Here is a 20,963-nt window from a genome sequence, read left to right on the forward strand (position 1 = left end):
AAGTGGGTGCAAGCTGGAGTGTTCCAGGGCATTCCATGCAGGGATGTCATGACAGGTGGCTGAAGCTGAAGTGAGTACAAGCTGGGGTATCCCAGTGCACTCTGTACATGGAGATCCCTGGCGAGTTGTATGGAGCTGAGGCAGGTAGGGCTGGGATGTCCCAGGGCACCCTGTGCTGGGAGCACCCTGGCAAGTCATCTAAGAGCCGAAGTGTGCATGGAGTGTTCTGGGGTGCTTTGTGCCTGTGTCACCTTGGCGAAACGGCTAGAGCTATAGTGAACACTGACCAGGTGTGTCCCGGTGTACACTGTGCTGGGGCTGCTTTGCTGGGACAGCTAGGGCAATGTGGGCTAGGGACCTGGGGCTCACTTAAGCATGGTAGTAGGCCAGCTATGGGACCCAGACCCTGCTCCTGTCTGTGCTATCAAAGTAGAGGGGGAAAGTAAACTCTGGTGCTCACCAGCCCCTCTGACCTGGAGAGATTTTCAGCAACTCCCCTGCTGTTTGGTGGATTTCTATGCCTGGATCCTTTATATTCTAGTTGCTCTTTTAAACCATGGCTTTTGTTCTAAGCTGCAGGTACCTGCATTTAGTGTGGGCTAGGTGCCTGGGGCTTACTGAGTGGCAGGCCAGCTATGGCATCTGGACCCTGCTCCTGTCTGCACTATTAAGTGGAGGGAGAATGTAAAGAGTGGTGCTGGCCAACCCATCTGACCCAGACAGAATTCCAGCAGCTCTCCTGATGTTTGGCAGGATTATAGGGCTGGTTTCTTTATATTTTAGTTGCCCTTTCAAGCCATGGCCTTTTTTCTGTATCTCAGGGCAGGCAAATCAGCTCATAGTCCTTCAGTACTATGCCTCCCACTGCAGTTGGCAGTGTCAGGGGTGGGGTTCTCCTCATTACCATGTCTCCATCCCTCTTGCTGTTCTCTAGAAGCTGCTCAGTTAGCCCTCAGTTCTTCGGGAGGAATGGCTCTAGATAGGGGCTGGTATGTCTGTGGAGGAGGTGAGTTCAGGGTTTTCCTACATCACCGTCTTGGACTGAAACTGCATTTTTTTTTTATTTCTCTTTGTGATAGTTCACTGCTATATAAAAACAGCTCGTTTCTGTATGTTGACTTTGTATTCTGTAACTTTACTGAATTTGTTGATTAATTCTAATAGTTCTTGGTGGATTTGTGTGTGTGTGTGTGTGTGTGTGTGTGTGTGTGTGTGTGTGGACTCCTTAGGATTTTCTATATATCATATCATCCACAAAGACTGTTTTATTTCTATTGCAGTTTAGGTGCCTTTTATTTCTTTTTCTTGCCTGATTACTCTGGCTAGGACTTCTTATACTACATTGAATAGAAGTGGTAAGAATAGGCACCCCTGTCTGATTTCTGATCTTAGATGAAAAGCTTTTAACCTTTCTCTATTATATTAGTTGTGGGCTTGTTATATATGTCCTTTATTATGTTGAGGTATACTCCTTTTATGCTCAATTTGTTGAGGGTTTATCATGAAAAACATATTTTATCAAATGCTTTTTTGACCTCTCGAGATTATCATATGATTTTTTATCTTTAATATGATGTATCACATTTATTGATTTACACATGTTGAATCATCCTTGCATCCCAGGGATAAATTCAGCTTGATCATGATGTATGATCCTTTTAACATATTGAATTTGGTTTGATCATCATATTATATTGAGAATTTTTACACCTATATTCTCCAGGGATATTGGTCTGTAGTTCTTTTTACCTTGTAGTGTCATTACCTGGTTTTGGTATCAGGATAATTCTGGTCTCATAAAAGGAATTTGAGAGTATTTGTCTTCTTCTGTTCTTTGGAAGAGTTTGAGAAAAATTGGCATTAATTCTTTAAATGTTTCATGGAATTCACAAGTGAGACTTCGTCCTTGGCTTTTCCATGTTGGGAGATTTTTGATTACTGATTCAGTCTTCTTGCTCATTATTGTTCTGTTCACACTTCTTCATGATTCAGTCTTGCTAAGTTGTAAATTTCTAGGAATTTATCCACTTCTAGATTATCCAATTTGTTGGTGTATAATTGTTCATAGTAGTCTCTTATGATCTTTGTATTTTTGTGGCACCAGTTGTAATGTCTCCTTTTTCATTTCTATTTTAATTTTTTAATTTTTTTAATTTAAATTCAATTAGCCAACATATAGTACATCATTAGTTTTTGGTGTAGTGTTCAATGATTCATTAGTTGTGTATAACACCCAATGCTCATCATATCATGTGCCCTCCTTAATTCCCATCACCCAGTTACCCTATCCCCCCACCCATCTTCCCTCCAGCAACCCTCAGTTTGTTTCCTGGAGTCAAGAGTTTCTCATGGTTTGTCCTCCTCTCTGATTTCTTCCCATTCCATTTTTCCTCCCTTCTCCTATGATCCTCTGCACTATTTCTTATATTCCACATATGAGTGAAACCATATGATAATTGTCTTTCTCTGCTTGACTTATTTCACTTAGTATATCCCCTATATTCATCATCAAGGTAGGTATTCATCCTTTCTGATGACTGAGTAATATTCCATTGTATATATGAACCACATCTTCTTTATCCATTTATCTGTTGAAGGACATCTCAGTTCCTTCCACAATTTGGCTATTGTGGACATTGCTGCTATGAACATTGGGGTGCAGGTGCCCCTTCTTTTCACTACATCTACATCTTTGGGGTAAATACCCAGTAGTGCAATTGCTGGGTCATAGGGTAGTTCTATTTTTAACTTCCTGAGGAACCTCCATAGTGTTTTCCGGAGTGGCTATACCAGCTGGCGTTTCTGTTTTTATTTATATGAGTCTTTCTTAGTCTAGCAAAAGCTTTGTCAATTTTCTTTATCTTTTCAAAAAGAAAAAGTAGCCTTTAGTTTTATTTATCTTTTCTGATATTTTTCTGGCCTCTCTTTCATGTATCTTTGCTTTGATCTTTGTTATTACCTTCCTTTGGCTAACTTTGGGTTTAGTTTCTTTTTTTTAGTTTCTTGACGTGTAAAGTTAGGTTGTTCATTTGAAATACTTCTTTTTCTTAATGTAGATGCTGATTTCTATAAAATTCCCCCTTAGAACTGCTTTTGCAGCATCCCAGAAGCTTTGGTATGTTTATTTCCATTTTCATTTAAGTTTTTTTTTCTATTTCTCTTGATTTCTTCTTCAACCCATTGTCTGTTCAGGAAAGCATTTAATTTCTACATGTTTGTCATTTTTTCTTATATCCTCCTGTTATTAATTTCTAGTTTCATACAGTTGTGGTTAGAAAAGATACTTGGTATGATTTCAGTCTTCTTAAATTTGCAAAGCCATGTTTGTGACCTGTTGTATGATCTTTTCTGGAAAATGTTCCATATGCACTTGAGAAGAATATTCTGCTGTTGGGTGAGATATATTCTATATGTCTCTTAGGACCATTTGGTTTAAAGTATGGTTCTTTGTTGATTTTTCTCTTTGGATGATTTATCCATTGTTGAAAGTGGGGTATTGATGTCCCCTGTTATTGTTGCATTGTTTTATTTTTTTTTTAAGATTTATTTATTTTTGTGAGAGAAAGAGACAGCACGAGCTGATGGCGGGGTGGGGGGTGCGGCAGTGGGCAGAGGGAGAGGCAGACTCTGCACTGAGCAGGGAGCCCGATGGGGCACTCTGATCCCAGGACCCTGGGATCATGACCTGAGCCAAAGTCAGACACTTAACCAACTGAGCCACACAGGCGCCCCCCCCCTTTTTTGCATTGTTTTCTATGTCTCTCTTCAGATCTCAGTATTTGTTAATATTTTAGATGCTCTGATGTTGACTGCATACATATTTACAAGTGTTATTTCTTCTTGATGAATTGACCCTTTTATCATTATATAATGACCTTCTTTGTCTCTTGATAGCATTTTTGACTGAAATTATATTTTGCCTAAATATAGTGAGCCCTGCTTTCTTTTGGTTTTCACTGGCCAGGAATATTTTTTTTCCCATCCATTCACTTTATGCCTATGTGTTTCCTTAAAGCTGAAGGGAGTCTATTGTAGGCAGCACATAAGTGGGTCATCTTCTCCTCCGCCTTGCCTCCCCCTCTATCTCCATCCAAGTGTCTCTTCTTCTGGAATTCCAAATATTCAAATTGGTCCCCTTGATGGTATCCCATAGATCACATAAGCTTTCTTCACTCTTTTCATTCTTTTTTCTTTCTGTCTTCTGACTGGATACTTTCAAAATTCCTGTCCTCATCACATGTTCTTTCTTCTGCTTGATCGACTCTGCTATTGATGTTTGCTATTGCATTTTTAATGTCATTCATTGTATTCTTCAGCTCCAGAATTTATTTATATTTAAAAATTATTCTTATCTCTTTGTTAAAGTTCTGGCATTGTTTATATATCTTTTTCTGGTTTTGTTGAATTGTCTGTCTGTGTTTTCTTGTAGCTCATTGAGTTTCCTTAAAATTGTTTTGGATTATTTATTTGGTAAATCCCAAATCTCCACATCTTTGGGTGTGGTTACCAGATTATCATGACCCTTAATTGTGTCATGTTACTTTGATTGTTCATGTTCTTTGAAGCTTTGCGATACTGTCTTTGCATTTGAATTCGAAGTTTCATCCTCTAGTCTTTAGTTACTGTTTTCAGGATATACCTTCTGTTAGCCCTGGTAGAGTTTCTGACACTAGCTCAGATCTTCTGTAGCTATACCTGCACCATGTTTCTTTCTCCCTCCTGTGGCAGAATTCTTAAGCTTGTATGCCTTCTCTAGATCCTAAATACACCAAGCCAAGTACTGACAGCCTCCTTTTTTTCCCCTGTGGTGGCACTAATGCTTGGGTTTGTAGTCTCTCCCTGGCCTGCTGTTTGGCTGACTTTCTGTGCATGCTTACTGGCCATCTGACAAAGCCCACTCACATTGCTATCTGGAGCACATACAGGGAGCTGGCCACAGTATTGGGGGTGTGGGTGGGCACATGGCGTGCCCATGGACCAGTTGTAGGAATCTACAGGTAAGTTGTTCCCTGTGGCTTATGTGCAGACTTCTTAACAGAATCTGGGAAACATTTAGGATCATCATCCCTTTAATGTCTTATGATATAGTTGTATCTGCTGCTGTCTCCCCACCTCTTCTTGCCCTCCAGGCATGTAGCTCATGATTCAGTACTCTGGATGGGGTAAGACTGAAATGAGTCCCTTTGGCAATGTCCACCACAGCTGGGGAAACCAGCTGCTCACTTTCACAATCTCCCTTTCCCCTGTAGTATAAATCACAGGTCAAGGAAGATATTTCTTGGCCCTAAGCTGTGCCACCTTGAAAGAGGGGTGTTTTAGGGAAAGTCAAATTGTTCTTGCCCACTCCAGTGTATCCAAAATCATGGTTTTTCCTCCACCAGAGTGTTGGAAGTTCTCTGTAATTCTGGACTTTCATAAAAGCTGTCTTGTCTGTGAATGATTGCCTAAGTCAGTGTTCTGCAGGGGCTGACAAACTATGGCCTAGAATGTCTAGAGCTGACCCATGGGCCACTACAGCGTCCACAGACAAGACCAAGATTTGTCTGCCTATTACCTGACAAATGGGTAAGACCCTCCCAGATCTTTTGGCATACGGTGCTGGATCTCACAGCTCCCTCAAAGGCACTCTGTGTCTATTCTATAGATGTGTTCTTTATGGTTACCATTGCAATTACATAAAACATCTTAAAGTTATGACAGTCTATTTAAAACTGATTGCTACTTTAATCACATATAAAAACTCCTTGACATCTGTGTCTTACTCATTTTATGTCGTTTGACACAAATTACCATTTTATATTGTATGTCCCTTACCATAGATTTATAATTATTTTTTATGCTTTTTAAAAGCTGTATGCTAGGTTTTTAAATTATTTATATACCTACATTATGATACTTCAGGATTCTATACTTGTCTGTATATTTCCCTTTATCGGGGATTTTTATATTTTTGTATGGTTTTGTTCGCTTTTTATCATCCTTTCACTTCAATTTAAAGGACTCCCTTCAGTACTCCTTGTAGGGCAGGCCTAATGGTGATGAACTCCCTCAGCTTCTGTTTATCTAGAAAGTCTTCATTTCTCCTTTGTTTTTGAAGGGTAGTTTTCCCAGATATAGTATCTTTGGTTAATAGTTGTCCCCTCCCACCCAGCATTATGAATATATAATCCCACTCTCTCCTAACCTGTACATTTTCTGCTGACAAGTTGCTGATAACCTAATGGGAGCTCTTTTGTATGTGGTTAGTCACTTTTCTCTTGCTACTTTCATGATTCTTTGTGAATTTTGACAGTTTGATTATTATATGGTTTAGTATATATCTCTTTAGATTTTCCTAGAGTTCTTTGAGCTTCTTGAATTTGTATGCCTATTTCCATCCTCAGATTTGACAATTTTTTATCCATTATTTTTCAAATAGACTCTCTGTCCCTTCCTCTCCTGGGACTCCCATGTGTATGTTTTTCTGCTTAATGATGTTCTATAAATCTCTTAGCCTATCTTTACTTTTCTTCATTCTTTTTACCTTTGCTCCTGGCCTTGGTAATTTTGAATGTTCTGTCTTTGAATTCACAGATTCTTTCTCATGCCCAATCAAGTCTTCTGTTGAGTCCCTCATGTGAATTTTTCAATTCAGTTATTGAATTCTTTAGTTCCAAAATTCCTTTTTGGTTCTTTTTCATAGTTTCTATCTGTTTTTCTGCTTTTGTTTATGCATCTTTTTCCTGATTTTGTTTAGTTGTCTGTGATTTCATCATTGCTCATAATTATGGTGACTATTTTGAATACTTTGTTTTGTAATTCATATATCTCTGCTTCCCTAGCATTGGTGTGTGGAGATTTCATTTGTCTTTTGGGCCATGTTTCCCTGTTTCCTTATATGCCTTTTTATCTTATACTGGGTTTCAGATTTATAAAATCTGCCACCTTTTCCACCCTTTACTGTTTGATTTTGTACAGGGAGGACATTCCCCAGTCACCCTGGTTAGAGATTCTGGAGACCTCTGAATCCCTTTCTGAAATGTATCCTCTCTGGGCTTTTTTGTGTAATCTCCTAATTGAAGAAGTTTGCCAGTTTCTACTGAAGAGCTTCCCCTGATGTCTTTCTCTTGCACTACAGCCACTCTGGTGCTACCAAAAGCTGTGGTACTGGGTCTCTACCCAGTGTATGTCTGTGGTACTGTGTTCTGGTGCACATCAGTTGTCTTTGTTCTCAACTGCCCCCTACTCGTGCCCTGTTCCTGTCAGTTCTTAGATTCAAGCAACACAGAAATAGGCCCCTTTAGTAGTTCCACGAAAAGTCAGAACATTGGATTTATGTTCTACTCTTCTCTTTCCCTCCCCAGAGGAAGGTCAAGAGTGGGGAGTATTCTCCCAATTATGTCACACTACTAGAGTTTGGGCCTCTGGCAAGTGAGTGCCACAAATGTTCCTACAGAGCTTCATTGCAGTTGGCATCCTTCTAACCTGAGATGCAGAAACTTCTTAACTGGTTTTTTGAGTTCTCACAGAGGTGACTGGTTCGTGTATTATTGTTAAGTCAGTACCTCCATGAGGGAAGGAGGGTCTGGGGTTTCTCGTTTCACCATCTTATTCTGTCACTCTTCTTTGTTAAGTTCTTTTGAGAAGCGCCTGAGGGGAGCTGGGAGCACAGACAGAGCTCTGAATAAGGTCAAATAAAGAGAAGTCAGAATGGATCCTTTCAGGGAACTGCCATACAGGCAAACAATTCTTCGTGGTTGGGCTATTAGGGAGTTCCAAACCCATTCTATCCCCTCCAGTGGCTACAGTGCTGCTGTTTTCACAGCCATCATAGTTGTGAGGTTGTTGATTTTCAAGGATATTTCAGGGCTGGCGAGAGAGAGATGTGAACAGGGCCACAAAGCTCACTGATCTTACTAATACTCAACAGGTTTTCCTTGAATAAATTGTCTTAGCTATTTGCAAGCCTTTGGTTGATTTCCAGAGTTCTGGAAAAGTAGATTTTCACAATTTTTGCCAGTATTCTCATTGCTATTATGGAGGAATGGATTTTCTCAAGGCTACTCCAGCACTCTAGGAGTACTTTTCCATAAAATGTAATTTTAATGACCTACCCCTTAACTATTCAACTAGCTGTTCTTTTCATTTTATTGAAAGCAGTGAATTGGTAATGACCTGATCTGCAAAGGGATGTGTCACACTCGTTAGGATCATTCACTTTCTTAGTTATACAGAATTATACCAAAAAGGCGGGGCACCTGGGTGGCTCAGTCGTTAGCGACTGCCTTCGGCTCAGGTCATGATCCCAGGGTCCTGGGATTGAGCCCCGCATTGGGCTCCCTGCTCCGCGGGAAGCCTGCTTCTCCCTCTCCCACTCCCTCTGCTTGTGTTCCCTCTCTGGCTGTCTTTCTCTCTGTCAAATAGATAAAAAACCTTTAAAAAAAAAAGAATTATACCAAAAAGGCTTTACCAAATCCTAGATGCTGACCTCAATTTTTATCTATCCTTTCACTTATATGTACCTTGTTTAACACAGTATAATCACCAGAGTTTGAGAAAATCAAATTATTCACAAAAACTATGAAGTGAAATTATTCACTTCCTATTTTCATAAAGAAAGGGAAATCTTTTCTATAATATAGACTCATTATTTAGATGGTTTTGAATTCTTCAAAGAAAGAAACATTACCCATATGCATTTGGATTTTACACTCAAACCTTCAATTCCGATCATTAAAAAATTCACTTCTAGGGCTCCCACTCTCTATTCTTTTAGCCCAATCAGGGTCAGTGACGTAATTTGCATGGTCCACTGCAAAATGAAAATGTGGAGCTTTTTGTTCAGAATACAGTTGAAAAGTGCAGGTAAAGGTATAAAAGATTTTTCTTTTAGAAATATTTTATTATTTGCAAAATGTAAAATATAGTGATACATGAGTAACAACATTTATGTTACAACATGTGATGTTACAAATTACAAAGAACAATATTTTAATCCCATAATTTTGTATAACACAATAAATAATAATTTATATCAATGTATATCAATATATACATTGTATATCAATATCTTGATCATAACATTTTTAGGGTTCATTTTTCTGCAAATTCATTTATTAAGCTTATTTTAACTGCATTTTTCAATTAAAGTAACATCAGCCACTCTTGATAAATGTAAGATCACAATTTTTGATAACTTTTAGTTTTAAGAAGGGTCTGCTGGTGCAACTGTTATTGATGCTGTTAAGAATATCTTATAGACCTTAACAGCATTAGGATAAAGTTCTGATAGATTATTTTGAAATATAAATTTTAGTACATCCAGAGCTGGTTATTCTTGAAGAATAATTTCTCTAAAAAGATCTCCTTACAAATCAGTTTTTTGTAAGTCTGCATTTAGGTTTAAATGTTACTCTATATAATGGCATTTTAATATTTCTTCTGATCTTTCCTGTAACTTGTAGAGGTTGTACAAGAAGCTGAAAGTTGGCTTCATGATTTATATATAATTTAAAATGCCTGTTTATGAACTCTAATGTTATATCTTCAATCACAAGGGAAAACTATTTTATAATTGTCTATTTGTTCATAATTGGCCCATGAAAGTTTTTCTATGAAAATAGCAGGGGGGAGGGCGTGTAGTTTCTGTGAAATGTGAGGATCTTTACATTTAGTTTCTATTTCCAAGCCTGTGGGTATTTGTTTTGCAATGTTGCAGTGGTTTTCAAAACCAGAAATGCTAAACTCTTTGAAGAATTCTAATGACTCTCTGGTATAGTTTTATAATGTCTATGTGTACACTTTTATGTTGTGCTAAGTTACCAACAGAGTTGACTGCCTAAGCAGTGGCAGATATTGTTCCAGTGCTCAGGCCGGAGTTGATATCCATGCAGATATTTCAGGATGGGTTCCAGAGATTGATGGGCAAGCTGGCCTCCCACCACGGGCTCCAATGCCACCCATATATGGAATACCTCTGATCCTTTCAGCTGCAGCTGCCTCCTTTGCCATTAATCTGGGCTCAGGTTCTGGTGCAGGAGGTCCCCTCAGGGACCCCCTGGTACCTTAGACTGCCCCATGTGTGTACGTGTGCATGCCTGGTATCCAGGCCAGCTGCACAGTATGGCAGTATCCACTGTTGCCTGACTGATCTCTATCACATTTCATTGTCCCATTGGACTTCACTTACAAAACACAACTTCAAATATAAAAATTATTAAGAATTTCAAGATGGTGACAGCAGAGCATTAAACCAAACCTTTGAGAGCAGGGCCCTATACAAGTTCACAGGTTACATGCCCATGAAACCACTCCTGAACCTAGTAGTTCTCAACCAGGGGTGATTTTGCCCATCAGGGGGGTGGCTACCTTGGGTTCTAATAATGGACAGTTCCAATTGAGCCCCTAAAAGCAAGAGTGACAAGACACATTAGCACCAAAAATAGGGCCCCACCCAGGTTTGGCACTTTTAAGTACAGAGGGGCACCTCCTCCCCTTTGTAGAGTGGTTCTCCAGTAGAATCTCCTCGGAGACTCCGGTGCTGGGCAGTTCCTACACCTGCTTTCAGCTTACTCTCCTTCACTGGGCAGGACAGCCAACTTGAATAGTAGGAGAAGGAGTGGTAACAGCAACGGACTTGGAAATTGCCCAGTTGGGACTTTGTTGCTCAAGTACTCCAAGATGGGTTTGGTTTAGGGGGAAATGTGCTCTGCTGCACACAGTCATTCAAGCATCCAAGTTGTTGGCAGCTCTAATATGCTCAGCTGGTGGCCTCAGGGTCACTGCAGGTGCTAACATCCAGTGGCAAAAGGGAGGCCTACACCTAGCCCAGGGCCAAATTCCATTGGCCAGAACTCAGGAATACGGCTTACCTAAGTACACAAGAGCTGGGAAGTATAGTCTAAGTCCGTGTACAAAATGAAGAGGAAATTGTTTTGGTGTTCACCTGCCAGTCTCTGCCACAAGAAATTCACAAAATGGGAGACTTGCAGTAAAATGTGTATAATGTGTCCTCAGGCCTTCTAAGATAGACATGTCCATGGGAACACCTGGTCTGTTGAGGCCAACTGCCTTGAAAGGCCACTTCCCAGCTGTGATTCCTTGTGCTTGATAATGTTTGGTTCACATTACAGCTTATGTTCTGGGAAGAGCACATATGGAGCATCTAGCATCAAACAAGTGCCAAGCTGGCTGACATTTCTCAGTATAAATGATCGAGTTGGCTTGCCTGTACTTGGTGTGAACAGTTGCTCACAGTTAAACTGATCACCCGTGTTTTCTGTATGTGCAGATCAGAAATGTCAAATTCAGGAGTATGGAGGTAAAAGGAGCATTGAGATCATTCTAACCCACCTGCCTCACATTAAACAAAATTTCCACATTATAAATGGTGAATAAATCAAGTGGATAGCATTAAATATTCAGTACCAGAGGCTCATTTAAAATGGTCTTCTGTGTAATTTATAGTCTCACACCAAACCACGTGATAGGACAAATTTTGGTAAATTTCAATCTGATTTTTTATGGCAAGGAGGAGAATATGAGTATCATATTAATCCTTCCCTATCTTATTCTGTCAATATTTTAGAGAAAGAAGCTGGAGTGGTTGTTGAAAGAGGGCACCTAGGCGATTGAGCCAAGCCTTATAGGTAGTGTGTCTGGAGTCATCCTAGCTAATACCTGATGTTGTGACATAATCATTAAAAACACCCCTTTTCACTCTCAAAAGAGTTCGGTTTGGACAATGAATTATATAGGAACCCTATGACCAGGAAGCAGTATGTTTATGTGGCCACCAGTGTTCAAGGTCTGGTTTGCACCTTTGCAGAACCAGCAGGTCAGGGTTGTCAGGACACTTGGGCTGATCCAGGATGGGAGGAAGCTGATTCTCACCAAGGAAATCACAGGAGATGGATGCTTAAACCAGAACGCTGAATTTTTAACTTATTATGGAGACTGCCAAGCAGAGTGGAAATGAATGTGGGTTTGTTAGTGTGTTCTCTCCCTTAAAAGATGGTTTCCTCAGAAAGCCAATTTTCATGATCATTATTCTTGCGGATGAGGAGGTTCAAGGTGACCAGCCTTAGCTGGAGGAGCTGTTGTAATTCACAAGACATGTTTCAGTACTTCCTACCCACAGAAAGTATATCCTTTGTCCTACTACGAGCTCTCCTTTATAACCAGGAAAGTGGCCTTAGTTCTCTTTCCAAGGAGATATTTGGGGTAAGCATCAGCTATGGATAAAGAATAGGGATGTGTGGGGGCGCCTGCGTGGCTCAGTCGTTAAGCGTCTGCCTTCGGCTCAGGTCATGATCCCAGACTCCTGGGATCGAGCCCCGCATCGGGCTCCCTGCTCAGTGGGAAGCCTGCTTCTCCCTCTCCCGCTCCTCCTGCTTGTGTTCCTGCTCTCACTCTCTCTCTCTCTCTGTGAAATAAATAAATAAAATCTTTGAAAAAAAAAAAAAAAAACTTAATAAAAAAAAAAAGAATAGGGATGTGTGGTTCCAACTAACCCCTCGTTCTTTACTAATATTAAGTCTCAAGTTCCCTCACCCACTTACAAGACCAGTCAGGGCGAGTGGCAGTGGCAGACACCCCCTGACGCCTAAGGTTCAGCCAGAAGCAGCCTTCTCCTTTCTTTCCTTGCTGGCGACATTGGAGGTGGCAGAGATCCTAAATATTCTTGAGTGTACTTAGTGTGAATCTTTCCCCCAGCCACCACCCCAGTTCCCAGTAGACAGTAGACACAAGGGCCAGGAGAGAGTTAAAATCCATTTTATTAATAGATTGGAGAACACAGCTGGGATCTGAGACCCAGGTGAGGGCTTCTTCTGTCCTCTCTGAAGTGATGACAGCTGAGCCCACTGGGCGGGGCTTGCCAAACTTACCCACCCATCACAGACCGCGGCTGGAAGGTGGAGAGCCGAGTCCTGGCTGGGCCCACCATGGGCAGGTCCTGCTGGGTCTGTTTACTGCATGTAGACTGGAAGCCCAAAAGCAGGTCCAAAAGAAAGAGAGAGAGAGAGAAGAAGCAGGAGGACAAGTAAGCAGGGACCTTTAGTACATGATCTCCACCCAGTAGAGAAAGATGGCCCAAAGCGTCTCAAACTCATCAACCACAACCATCCCGAAGTCACCTGAGAGGTGGAAGCTTCTCCCCAGTTCTTTCCCTCCAGGCTGGCATGTGGTTAGGAGAGATTTTCCCTACTTGGCTAAGCAAAGAATGGAGGAATAAGGAAAAGGGTTTCTCCCAAGAGGTGAGGTTGGGTCAGGAGCCTGGACTGCTCAAGGAATAAGTAGCCAAAGGTCACTCCATGTGAACCTTCCAGTCTGCAGATACTAAGCCAAACAATGGTGCTGGCTACAGCTGCTGGAGCTGGGACTGTAGGTCCCTAAGTCACCTCATGCCTGAATAATAACCACAGAATTCTTTTTCATGCCTGTACTCTACAGCCTGGACCTCTGACAACTGCTGAGTAAGAACTTGACAGACCACTCCCCACCACACCCTACCCCCCAAGGTGGGCGAAATGGATGAAGGTGATCAAAAGGTACAAACTTGCAGTTTTAATAAGTTCTGGCTGGAGATGTAATATACAAAGGGGGACTCTAGTTAACAATCCTATATTGTATTGAAAGTTGCTAAGAGAGTAGATCTTAAAAGTTCTCATCACAAGAAAAAAATTTTGTGATTCTGTGAGCTGAAGGATACTGACCCAACTTCTTGTGTGATCATTTCACAACATATACAGATATCTAATCATGTTGTATTCCTAAAACTAATACAATTTTATGTCAATTATAGCTCAGTAAAACAGAGATTGACAGACTTAAGAGGCCACCACAGCTGAGGTACAATTTGGCTTGACATCGTGGCGTTCCTACTGTAGAGAGGGCTCCTTTTGCTTCATTCACAGTAACAGCTTCTGAGTTAGCAGTCAGGGATGGAGTTGTTAGCTTTGTGAGAAACCAAAGCAGTAGGCCTTTCAGGCCATGCTGTATGGAGGGGAAGACAAGAGTAGAAGAATAAGGTTCTTCCGGGGTCCATGAACAGATCAAAGTTTCATGGCAAGTGTGGGAGAGTTGAGTCTGATGTAGCTCTCCCTGGCACAGGAAAGCAGCCTTTTCTGCCAGAACTGATGACCTACTAATTTTTAACATTTGGAAATCCTTCCTCCTATCTATAATGAAGAACACCTCTCATCTATTTTCTCCATGCTCTGCTATTTCTCTAGTTATCTTAATGCTATAGCTATCTTTTATGTTTGGGTCCATTTTCAGTACATATTCCTGGTTTTAGCCTGAGTGATTTCTGCAAAGGATTAATCCCATCCATTACCTGTGATTTTCTTTTCATACTATCACCATTCAAGGGTGACCTCATTCATGGTCCTATATGGTACCTTTCTGTAGTTCCAACAAAGTAAATTTGCATAAATAGCCTGAATAAAACTAAATGATTGCAGAAACATTTTTCCCCAGAGTATTTTTATTAGGGATTCCTGCCACCATATTAACATATAAAACAATCTGGATGTTGACATAGAAATGCAGATTTTACTATACAAAGATAAGGCTCCAATCACAGGTAACATGGCCCCCATATCTCTAGTATTTCAATGAAATCACCTTTTGAATTCTTCCCAGAGTTGTCTTTATAAATATTAGACAAACCACAAAATATATTCCAAATACATAACATTTTACAGTATGTTCCAAGCACAGACAGAAATACACGATACTTTACCTACATTTTTTTAATGATCCAACTTGCATTAGCACTAAAGACAAGATTGTGTGTGTATATGTATTTGCCATATATGTGTGTATATATAACCACAAATGTACACACTGTTGTTTTCATGGAAAATTGAAACCTTGAGAGTGTGGGTTTTATCCCATGGTATCTGAGAGGGAAAAGGAATAATAACATGTCACAAACTCCTCAATTGGGGAAAAATAAACACAACTATGTTTGAAAGGCGTATCAGTTGTGTGTATACAAATACACACATATATACAGATTCATACATAAGCACACCTATACCAATAATATGGAATATACATATACTCACACACTTGCTTTGAATTCTGTGTCTCACTGTTATATACTCTCCATCTTTAGAAGCACTTTTCTCCTCATTTGATTCAGGCAGTGGGCGACTCTCTCCTAACAAAACTGAAGTGGATATTTCTAAAATGCTGATTCTATCCCGACAAAATGGCATCTTAGGATCCCAGTTTTACGTTTGGTGGCTGTTGCTTAAATTCAGCAGACCCTATTCTGTTAACTCCTTCGCTTAAAAACATTTCTATTCAATAATGACGTTTTTGCCTAAAAGAGATGTTAGCTGGAAATGTTAAAATATATTGATTACTCCCCAATATAAATCTGCATGGTTGGATTTTGTGGGGTATTGATCCTGTCAGTATTTTTCAGTGTTTTATGATGGGCCATATATTTCCATAATTAAAAAATAGTTAATATTACTTTAAAAGGGCAGGGCCTAGGTTGGTTATGGTTTGAACTTCAAAGGAAATGGTATGAAGCATGATTACAAGGGGGACTAATTCTGTGCAGACTACACTGGGGTACCCTTTTGTCAGAACATAGGACTTGGAAGTCATAACAAAGGGGTTCAATTTCAAAGCTGGCCATTTGAAAACTTCCAACATAAACTATATAAAATATATTCTATGTTGGTATCAAATTTCAGGTATTAAATATTCTTCAATAAAAAGCAAAATAAATCACTGAAAGCACATGGGAGAGAATACCTTACAAACTTAATAGCAAATGTATATTCTAGTTTGTTCAACTGAAGCCTTTTAAAACTTATTTGCAAACTTAAATGTCTAATAGAGCACTCAGAGCTCCCATGAATGGCCAATTTAGAAATGATGCTAATGATAGAGTTGGAGCATCTATTACAGTTAAGGAGAGAATACAGGCGCCCAATCTCTTTGTAAATGAAGGCAATAGAATATTCTCAGTCCATGGAGAAATTCCAATGCACTATGCCCTGAGCTTCATACTCTTTTCTTTCTCAGTTATATCGCAGTATTGGTAAGTACTCTGCCTGGGGAAGCATCAGAGCCTTTCTTTCTATGGTGGAGCTTATGGTATGAAGGAAGGTACTAGAACATTTGTTCCCTCTACTATCTGGTTAGAGAGGCCTTTTACTATTTCACCCAGACTGAAATGCTAGATCCTCTAATGAGTCCCTTCCACTTTCTTAATGGAAGCCCCAATTAGAAATGAGTTAAGATCTTAAGAAAACCAGGAAAGGAAAAGAGGATAATGGCCACCACATAGGAAGATCATCAGCATTTATCAAAAAGCCAAACTCCATTCTTTTCATATCCTCTCTCTTACACTTCTTTTGAAATTTCTTCCATCGAATCAATGAATAGCATGAGGGACCCAAAAAATATGCCTTAAGGTTTCTCCACCTTTATTCAGATCCACTTAAATATATTCATGTCAACTCGGACAGCAAGTGCACATTCTTTACATCATCCACTACCATGCATTACCACCACTTTCATAAAAGATGGTTTGCCTACCACCCCTTGCATACCAGCCTCACCAGAACTGTTTTGCTACTTGCCCAATGCCCATCTGCTTCTACTCTTGGGTTTAATGTACAATAATATGCAATTAACTAGTGTAACTTTTAACTTTTTTCCTTTAAAATGTTCTGCATCCCCAACCAAAATGTATGGACGGAATGCAAATGAAGGTAGTAAGTCATCTTGTCCAAATACTTTGAAAAAATGGACCACCCTGTGTCCACTTGAGTCTTCGTTTCTACATCCTCCAGTTCCATCATCCATTTCAAGAGCTTACTTACTACAGTGTCTTTCTACCTATTTTCTATCTCATACGCAGGTAACAACAAATTATGCCATTGGTTCAGCCAAAAATATTGTAAAAAACAAACCAGTGCCAAAACATTAAAAAATTCCTGACATACCCTTTGCGCATTAGTCTTACAATCTGTACACTTAAATAACTCCAGGAGGCTTCTTTTTTTGCTAAAAATTTACCAAAATATTTTGAACACATAAAAATATTTTTAAAAAAACAGAAAACAAAAGCCCAGCATAAATTTAGTTGTATAGGCATCGGTTAGAGGACGTTTTCACTAAGGATTATATTCAAAAACTTTCTCTTGGGTTGTTACTAAAATTCTGATTCTGAACCTTATAATGGTGCTAACTATTAAAAAAGGGGAAATCTAATTCAGCTCAATGTATTATGTATTATAATATAATAGATAAAGAGTATGTCTGTAGTATAATAAAAAATAAACATATTTTTGGTTATTTAAAGGCCATCTTCCTGACCTGTAACTAAAATAACTGTATTTGACTTGAACTTATTTAACTGCAGTGAATTATGGAAAGCTAACTTAATCAGTTATGAGTAAGGAACACCTGGTCATGGCCCTGTGACCATTCAGAACCAGGCATTTGCTAAAAAAAACAAAAACCAACAAATCACTAGTATTGAATATAGCCCTTAGTCATATGAGATACGGACTTTATGAGCAACCCAGCATGTAGAGAATGAGGTTTACTTTGCCAGCCACCCACTCCTTTAGAGGGCAGTAGTATTCATAGTGAAACTGCTCAAACTCTGGCGTCTGGCGGATTTCACATAAGAAGGAGAGATCAATACCTGACTCCAAAAGGAGGAGGAGCAGGGGGAATACAAAGAGCAGCAGCCCCAGGCCCACCACCAGGAGCCTGGAAAAACTCTTGACCAGTGGGTTCACCCGAATATGGCCGCTCAGAATGTCATAGCTCCACGACAAAGCTTGGCGAGCCTCCTTCAGCTCTTCTTCTTCGGCCATCAAAAAGGCATGTTCGTCTGCTTCTAGTTCCTCAAATGAATCTGTGTCTTCTCTTTCCAACTCCAGCCTCGATGGACAGTCAAAGAGCATGTCAATCTCATCATCATCCACAGGGGTGGGGAGCAGGCTGGCACTTGGGTTGTAGGCCAGTTCGGAGATGGTCAGGGGCTCTTCTTTGATTTTCTCTTCCTCTTCACTTTGGGGGTTTTTGTACTCCCGGGCTTCCTTCACTGGTGAGCTAGAGATCACAGGGGCAGAAATGTCTTCTTTGGGTAATGGAACACCTGTAAAGAGACATTTTTTTTCCTTAACTTTATATTTCAGGTTGTTTTATCCCTCCCCCACGAAGATCTATAGATGGAAAACTAACAAAAGAAAAAAAAAGGAACTCAAGGAATCCATGAAATTATTTTGCAGAATCCTTTTAACAAGGTCATTTTAGTACAAAATTCTAAAGTCAACATGCTAAACCCAAAATAAGCAACACATCTCAAATGGTTGACAATACAGTATTTATATGTACAATTACGGTCTGCAAACCAACTTTGGTCAGGTCTGCAAGCATAAGAGAATAAACCACTATTGTAATTTTGAGTGGTGTCTTTTAGAAGTCAACATTTACTGTAATACTTCATTGGATGACAAATTATAGAATCTACTGTTCAATGATAGTCTACTTTTTATGTATTCTAGTCTTCCTTCCAGGCACAAGTTAGTGGTTTCTAGTTTTATAGGACTGCAATTATATATAACTGCAATCATGTATGTACAAACTTGCATCTTGCTCCCTTCATTTAACATTTTAACTTAGACATTCTCCACTCAATCAATCAATTAGTTGCCTATTGGCAAACCTTTAGATTGCAGTTATAGAAAAAAAATAATAAAGATACTAGGAGATATCTTTATATATAAAAGCTTTTTTACCCTCTTGTTTGAGTTCATTTGCCACAGAGAGCTGTCTGAAAATTGCTTTGTCAAAGGGCATGCATGTTATTTCTTAAAGTTTATCAGGGGAGAGTGGTTTCTCAGCTCTTCGTGTCAACAGATGGCAAACGGAGTTGCCTAAGGCCAGCTCTCCTCATTTGGAGCCTTGGGATCCTAGTGGGAAATAAAGGTCTGGCTTTATCAAAGCCATGTGCCTCAGGGTGGATCTACAATGTGATAAAGTGGTAGCCAGGTGCATTAAGTAACTAGAAACCAGTTTTTAACTACTACATTTCAGGATTTCTAAGACGTGCAAGAAGTGATATCACCAAGATGCCACCATAGGTCATACGGGACTTAGCTGTTGTTCTTGTGAGGGGGAGCAAACAACTATCCCTGGACATGACACCAAGGAGAGACTCCTAGAACGTGGGAGTGAGGCTAAAGCAGCCCACTCCACCACAGAGAGCAAGAGAGACCACACCAGAAGGGTAGAGTCATGGCTACATAATGCCCCGTCCCTGGCCAGTGACCGACACCATACTTGGAAGTCTAATGAAGAGCCCAGGGGTGATATCCAGGATTGGGGGTTGCTTCAAGGGAGCTGGCTTTGCCTCCTCATGAGTATAGGGGAATCTGTGGGGCTCAAAAACTGGGACTCTGATTGGGACAGAGGAGCAGGGAGGGGGCTTCCCACAAGCAGCACTTGGATCTGGGCAGACCTAGTGCACACCTGCTGTGCCCAAGTAGAACAGTGGTTCTGTTCATTCGCAGAACCGAGTCAGGGGTACTGTCTGACCCCTGGGAATGCAGCAGGGTTCAGGTCTGCTTAATTTGGGTCCTCAGGTGAGTTTTATCAGCCCTGGAGCATGGTCTGTCCCCTCCCTGGGCAGAAAAACTGAGTCCTAGTCCCACACTCTGTAGAGCCTGGCTCCTGGCCCCTCTCAACCAGAAAGCCTGATGGGAAAAATTAAAAGTTGCTTGAAGGGGGCCTCCCAGGCAAAAGAGTTGAGGTTGAGTCACAGCTCGAGGCTGTGGAGAGTAGTCCCCAGGCCCACGTGACAGGAAGGGCTGGGGAGAACACCTGTAAGCTACATGACTTGGCAACTCTCAGGCTGAGGGGTAGGTGCGTAGAGCTGACTGCCTTCAGAGCAAAGCAAGGGGTCCTGTTCGGCCAGAAAAACTGCAGCATGAGTCAGCTAAGGTAAGGACAACAAAGAGCCTTACTGGCCTCTGAGCTGCTTCTCCTGCTGTGTCCAGGCAGGGAAACTAATCCATAGCCCCACTCATTGCTGAAGAGGCTTCAGCCCCACTGACCAAGGAACTTCACCAGAACGCATCAGAAATTGCATGGCCCATCCAGCAGCCCTGCTCCCAGAGAGCACACACCCTGGGGCTTTCCTTGCCTGCAGAGCAAAACTGGTAGCCTCACCTGCCCAGGATATCCCATGCACACTCTTACTTGATTCAGGTCCCCAGACAACAAACTATGCAGGCCCTGGGCCCTGTCTTGCTGCCCTGGCAGGGCAGGGAAGCTAATTCATAACCCCACTTTAACTGCTGAGTATAACACCCGGTCGTGACCATCTAGTAAGACTACCCAGAGAATCCAGGCAACTGTGGTGCCCATCCTACAGCCTCACTTGGGCAGGAAACCAAGCCAGCAGTCCTACCCAGCTGTTCTCAGTCAGTGGCACACCCACACATCCTTGACCTCAGAGCTTAAACACTTGCCATGCCCCCAAAATAGCCCCTAACAGTAGGCCTACCTGCCCGAGGATGTTACCAGTAGACACGTTCAGAAACCCAAACAGAGCTGTTGAAGAACTCTCTCTGCCAAAATGAACCTGCAAAGTCTGGGACAGGAGATCACTTACCACTTGCAGATACCAAAGTAGTTCACTGGTGATCAATCACCACAATAAGTCAGGTAAATATGACCACACCAAAGCATACTAATTAAGGCACTAATTACTAACCCTGGAGAAACGGAGATCTGTGAACTGTCAAAGAATTCAAAATAATCCTCTTAAGTTTAGTGAACTACAAGAACGCATAGGTGGCTAAACAGAATTAGGAAAATGAAAAATGAATAAAATGAGAAGTTCAACAAAGAAATCGAAACTATCAAAAAATAAAATCCTAGAGCTGGAAAATACAATAACTGAAGAATTCAATAGAGTGCTTCAAAAGCACACT

The 20,963-nt window shown here is 40.8% G+C and overlaps 1 protein-coding gene across 4 annotated transcripts in view; it reads right to left on the minus strand.

The window, feature by feature from the left end:
- Positions 1–12,755: 12,755 nt before the first annotated feature.
- Positions 12,756–20,963, minus strand: part of FRMD3 (FERM domain containing 3) — a 296,683-nt gene continuing 288,475 nt past the window's right edge. For 3 of the 4 annotated variants that reach the window (XM_078062347.1, XM_078062349.1, XM_078062350.1), the window contains one exon: positions 14,450–18,121. In XM_078062347.1, the coding sequence (XP_077918473.1) occupies positions 17,526–18,121 (596 nt within the window). In that variant the 3' untranslated portion in view covers positions 14,450–17,525. Of the gene's footprint in view, positions 12,962–14,449; positions 18,122–20,963 lie in introns of those variants that run through there. The other variant, XM_078062348.1, reaches the window with a different exon arrangement.

Source organism: Halichoerus grypus, chromosome 14 (genome assembly GCF_964656455.1).
Source record: "Halichoerus grypus chromosome 14, mHalGry1.hap1.1, whole genome shotgun sequence".
Classification (NCBI taxonomy): Eukaryota; Metazoa; Chordata; class Mammalia; order Carnivora; family Phocidae; genus Halichoerus; species Halichoerus grypus.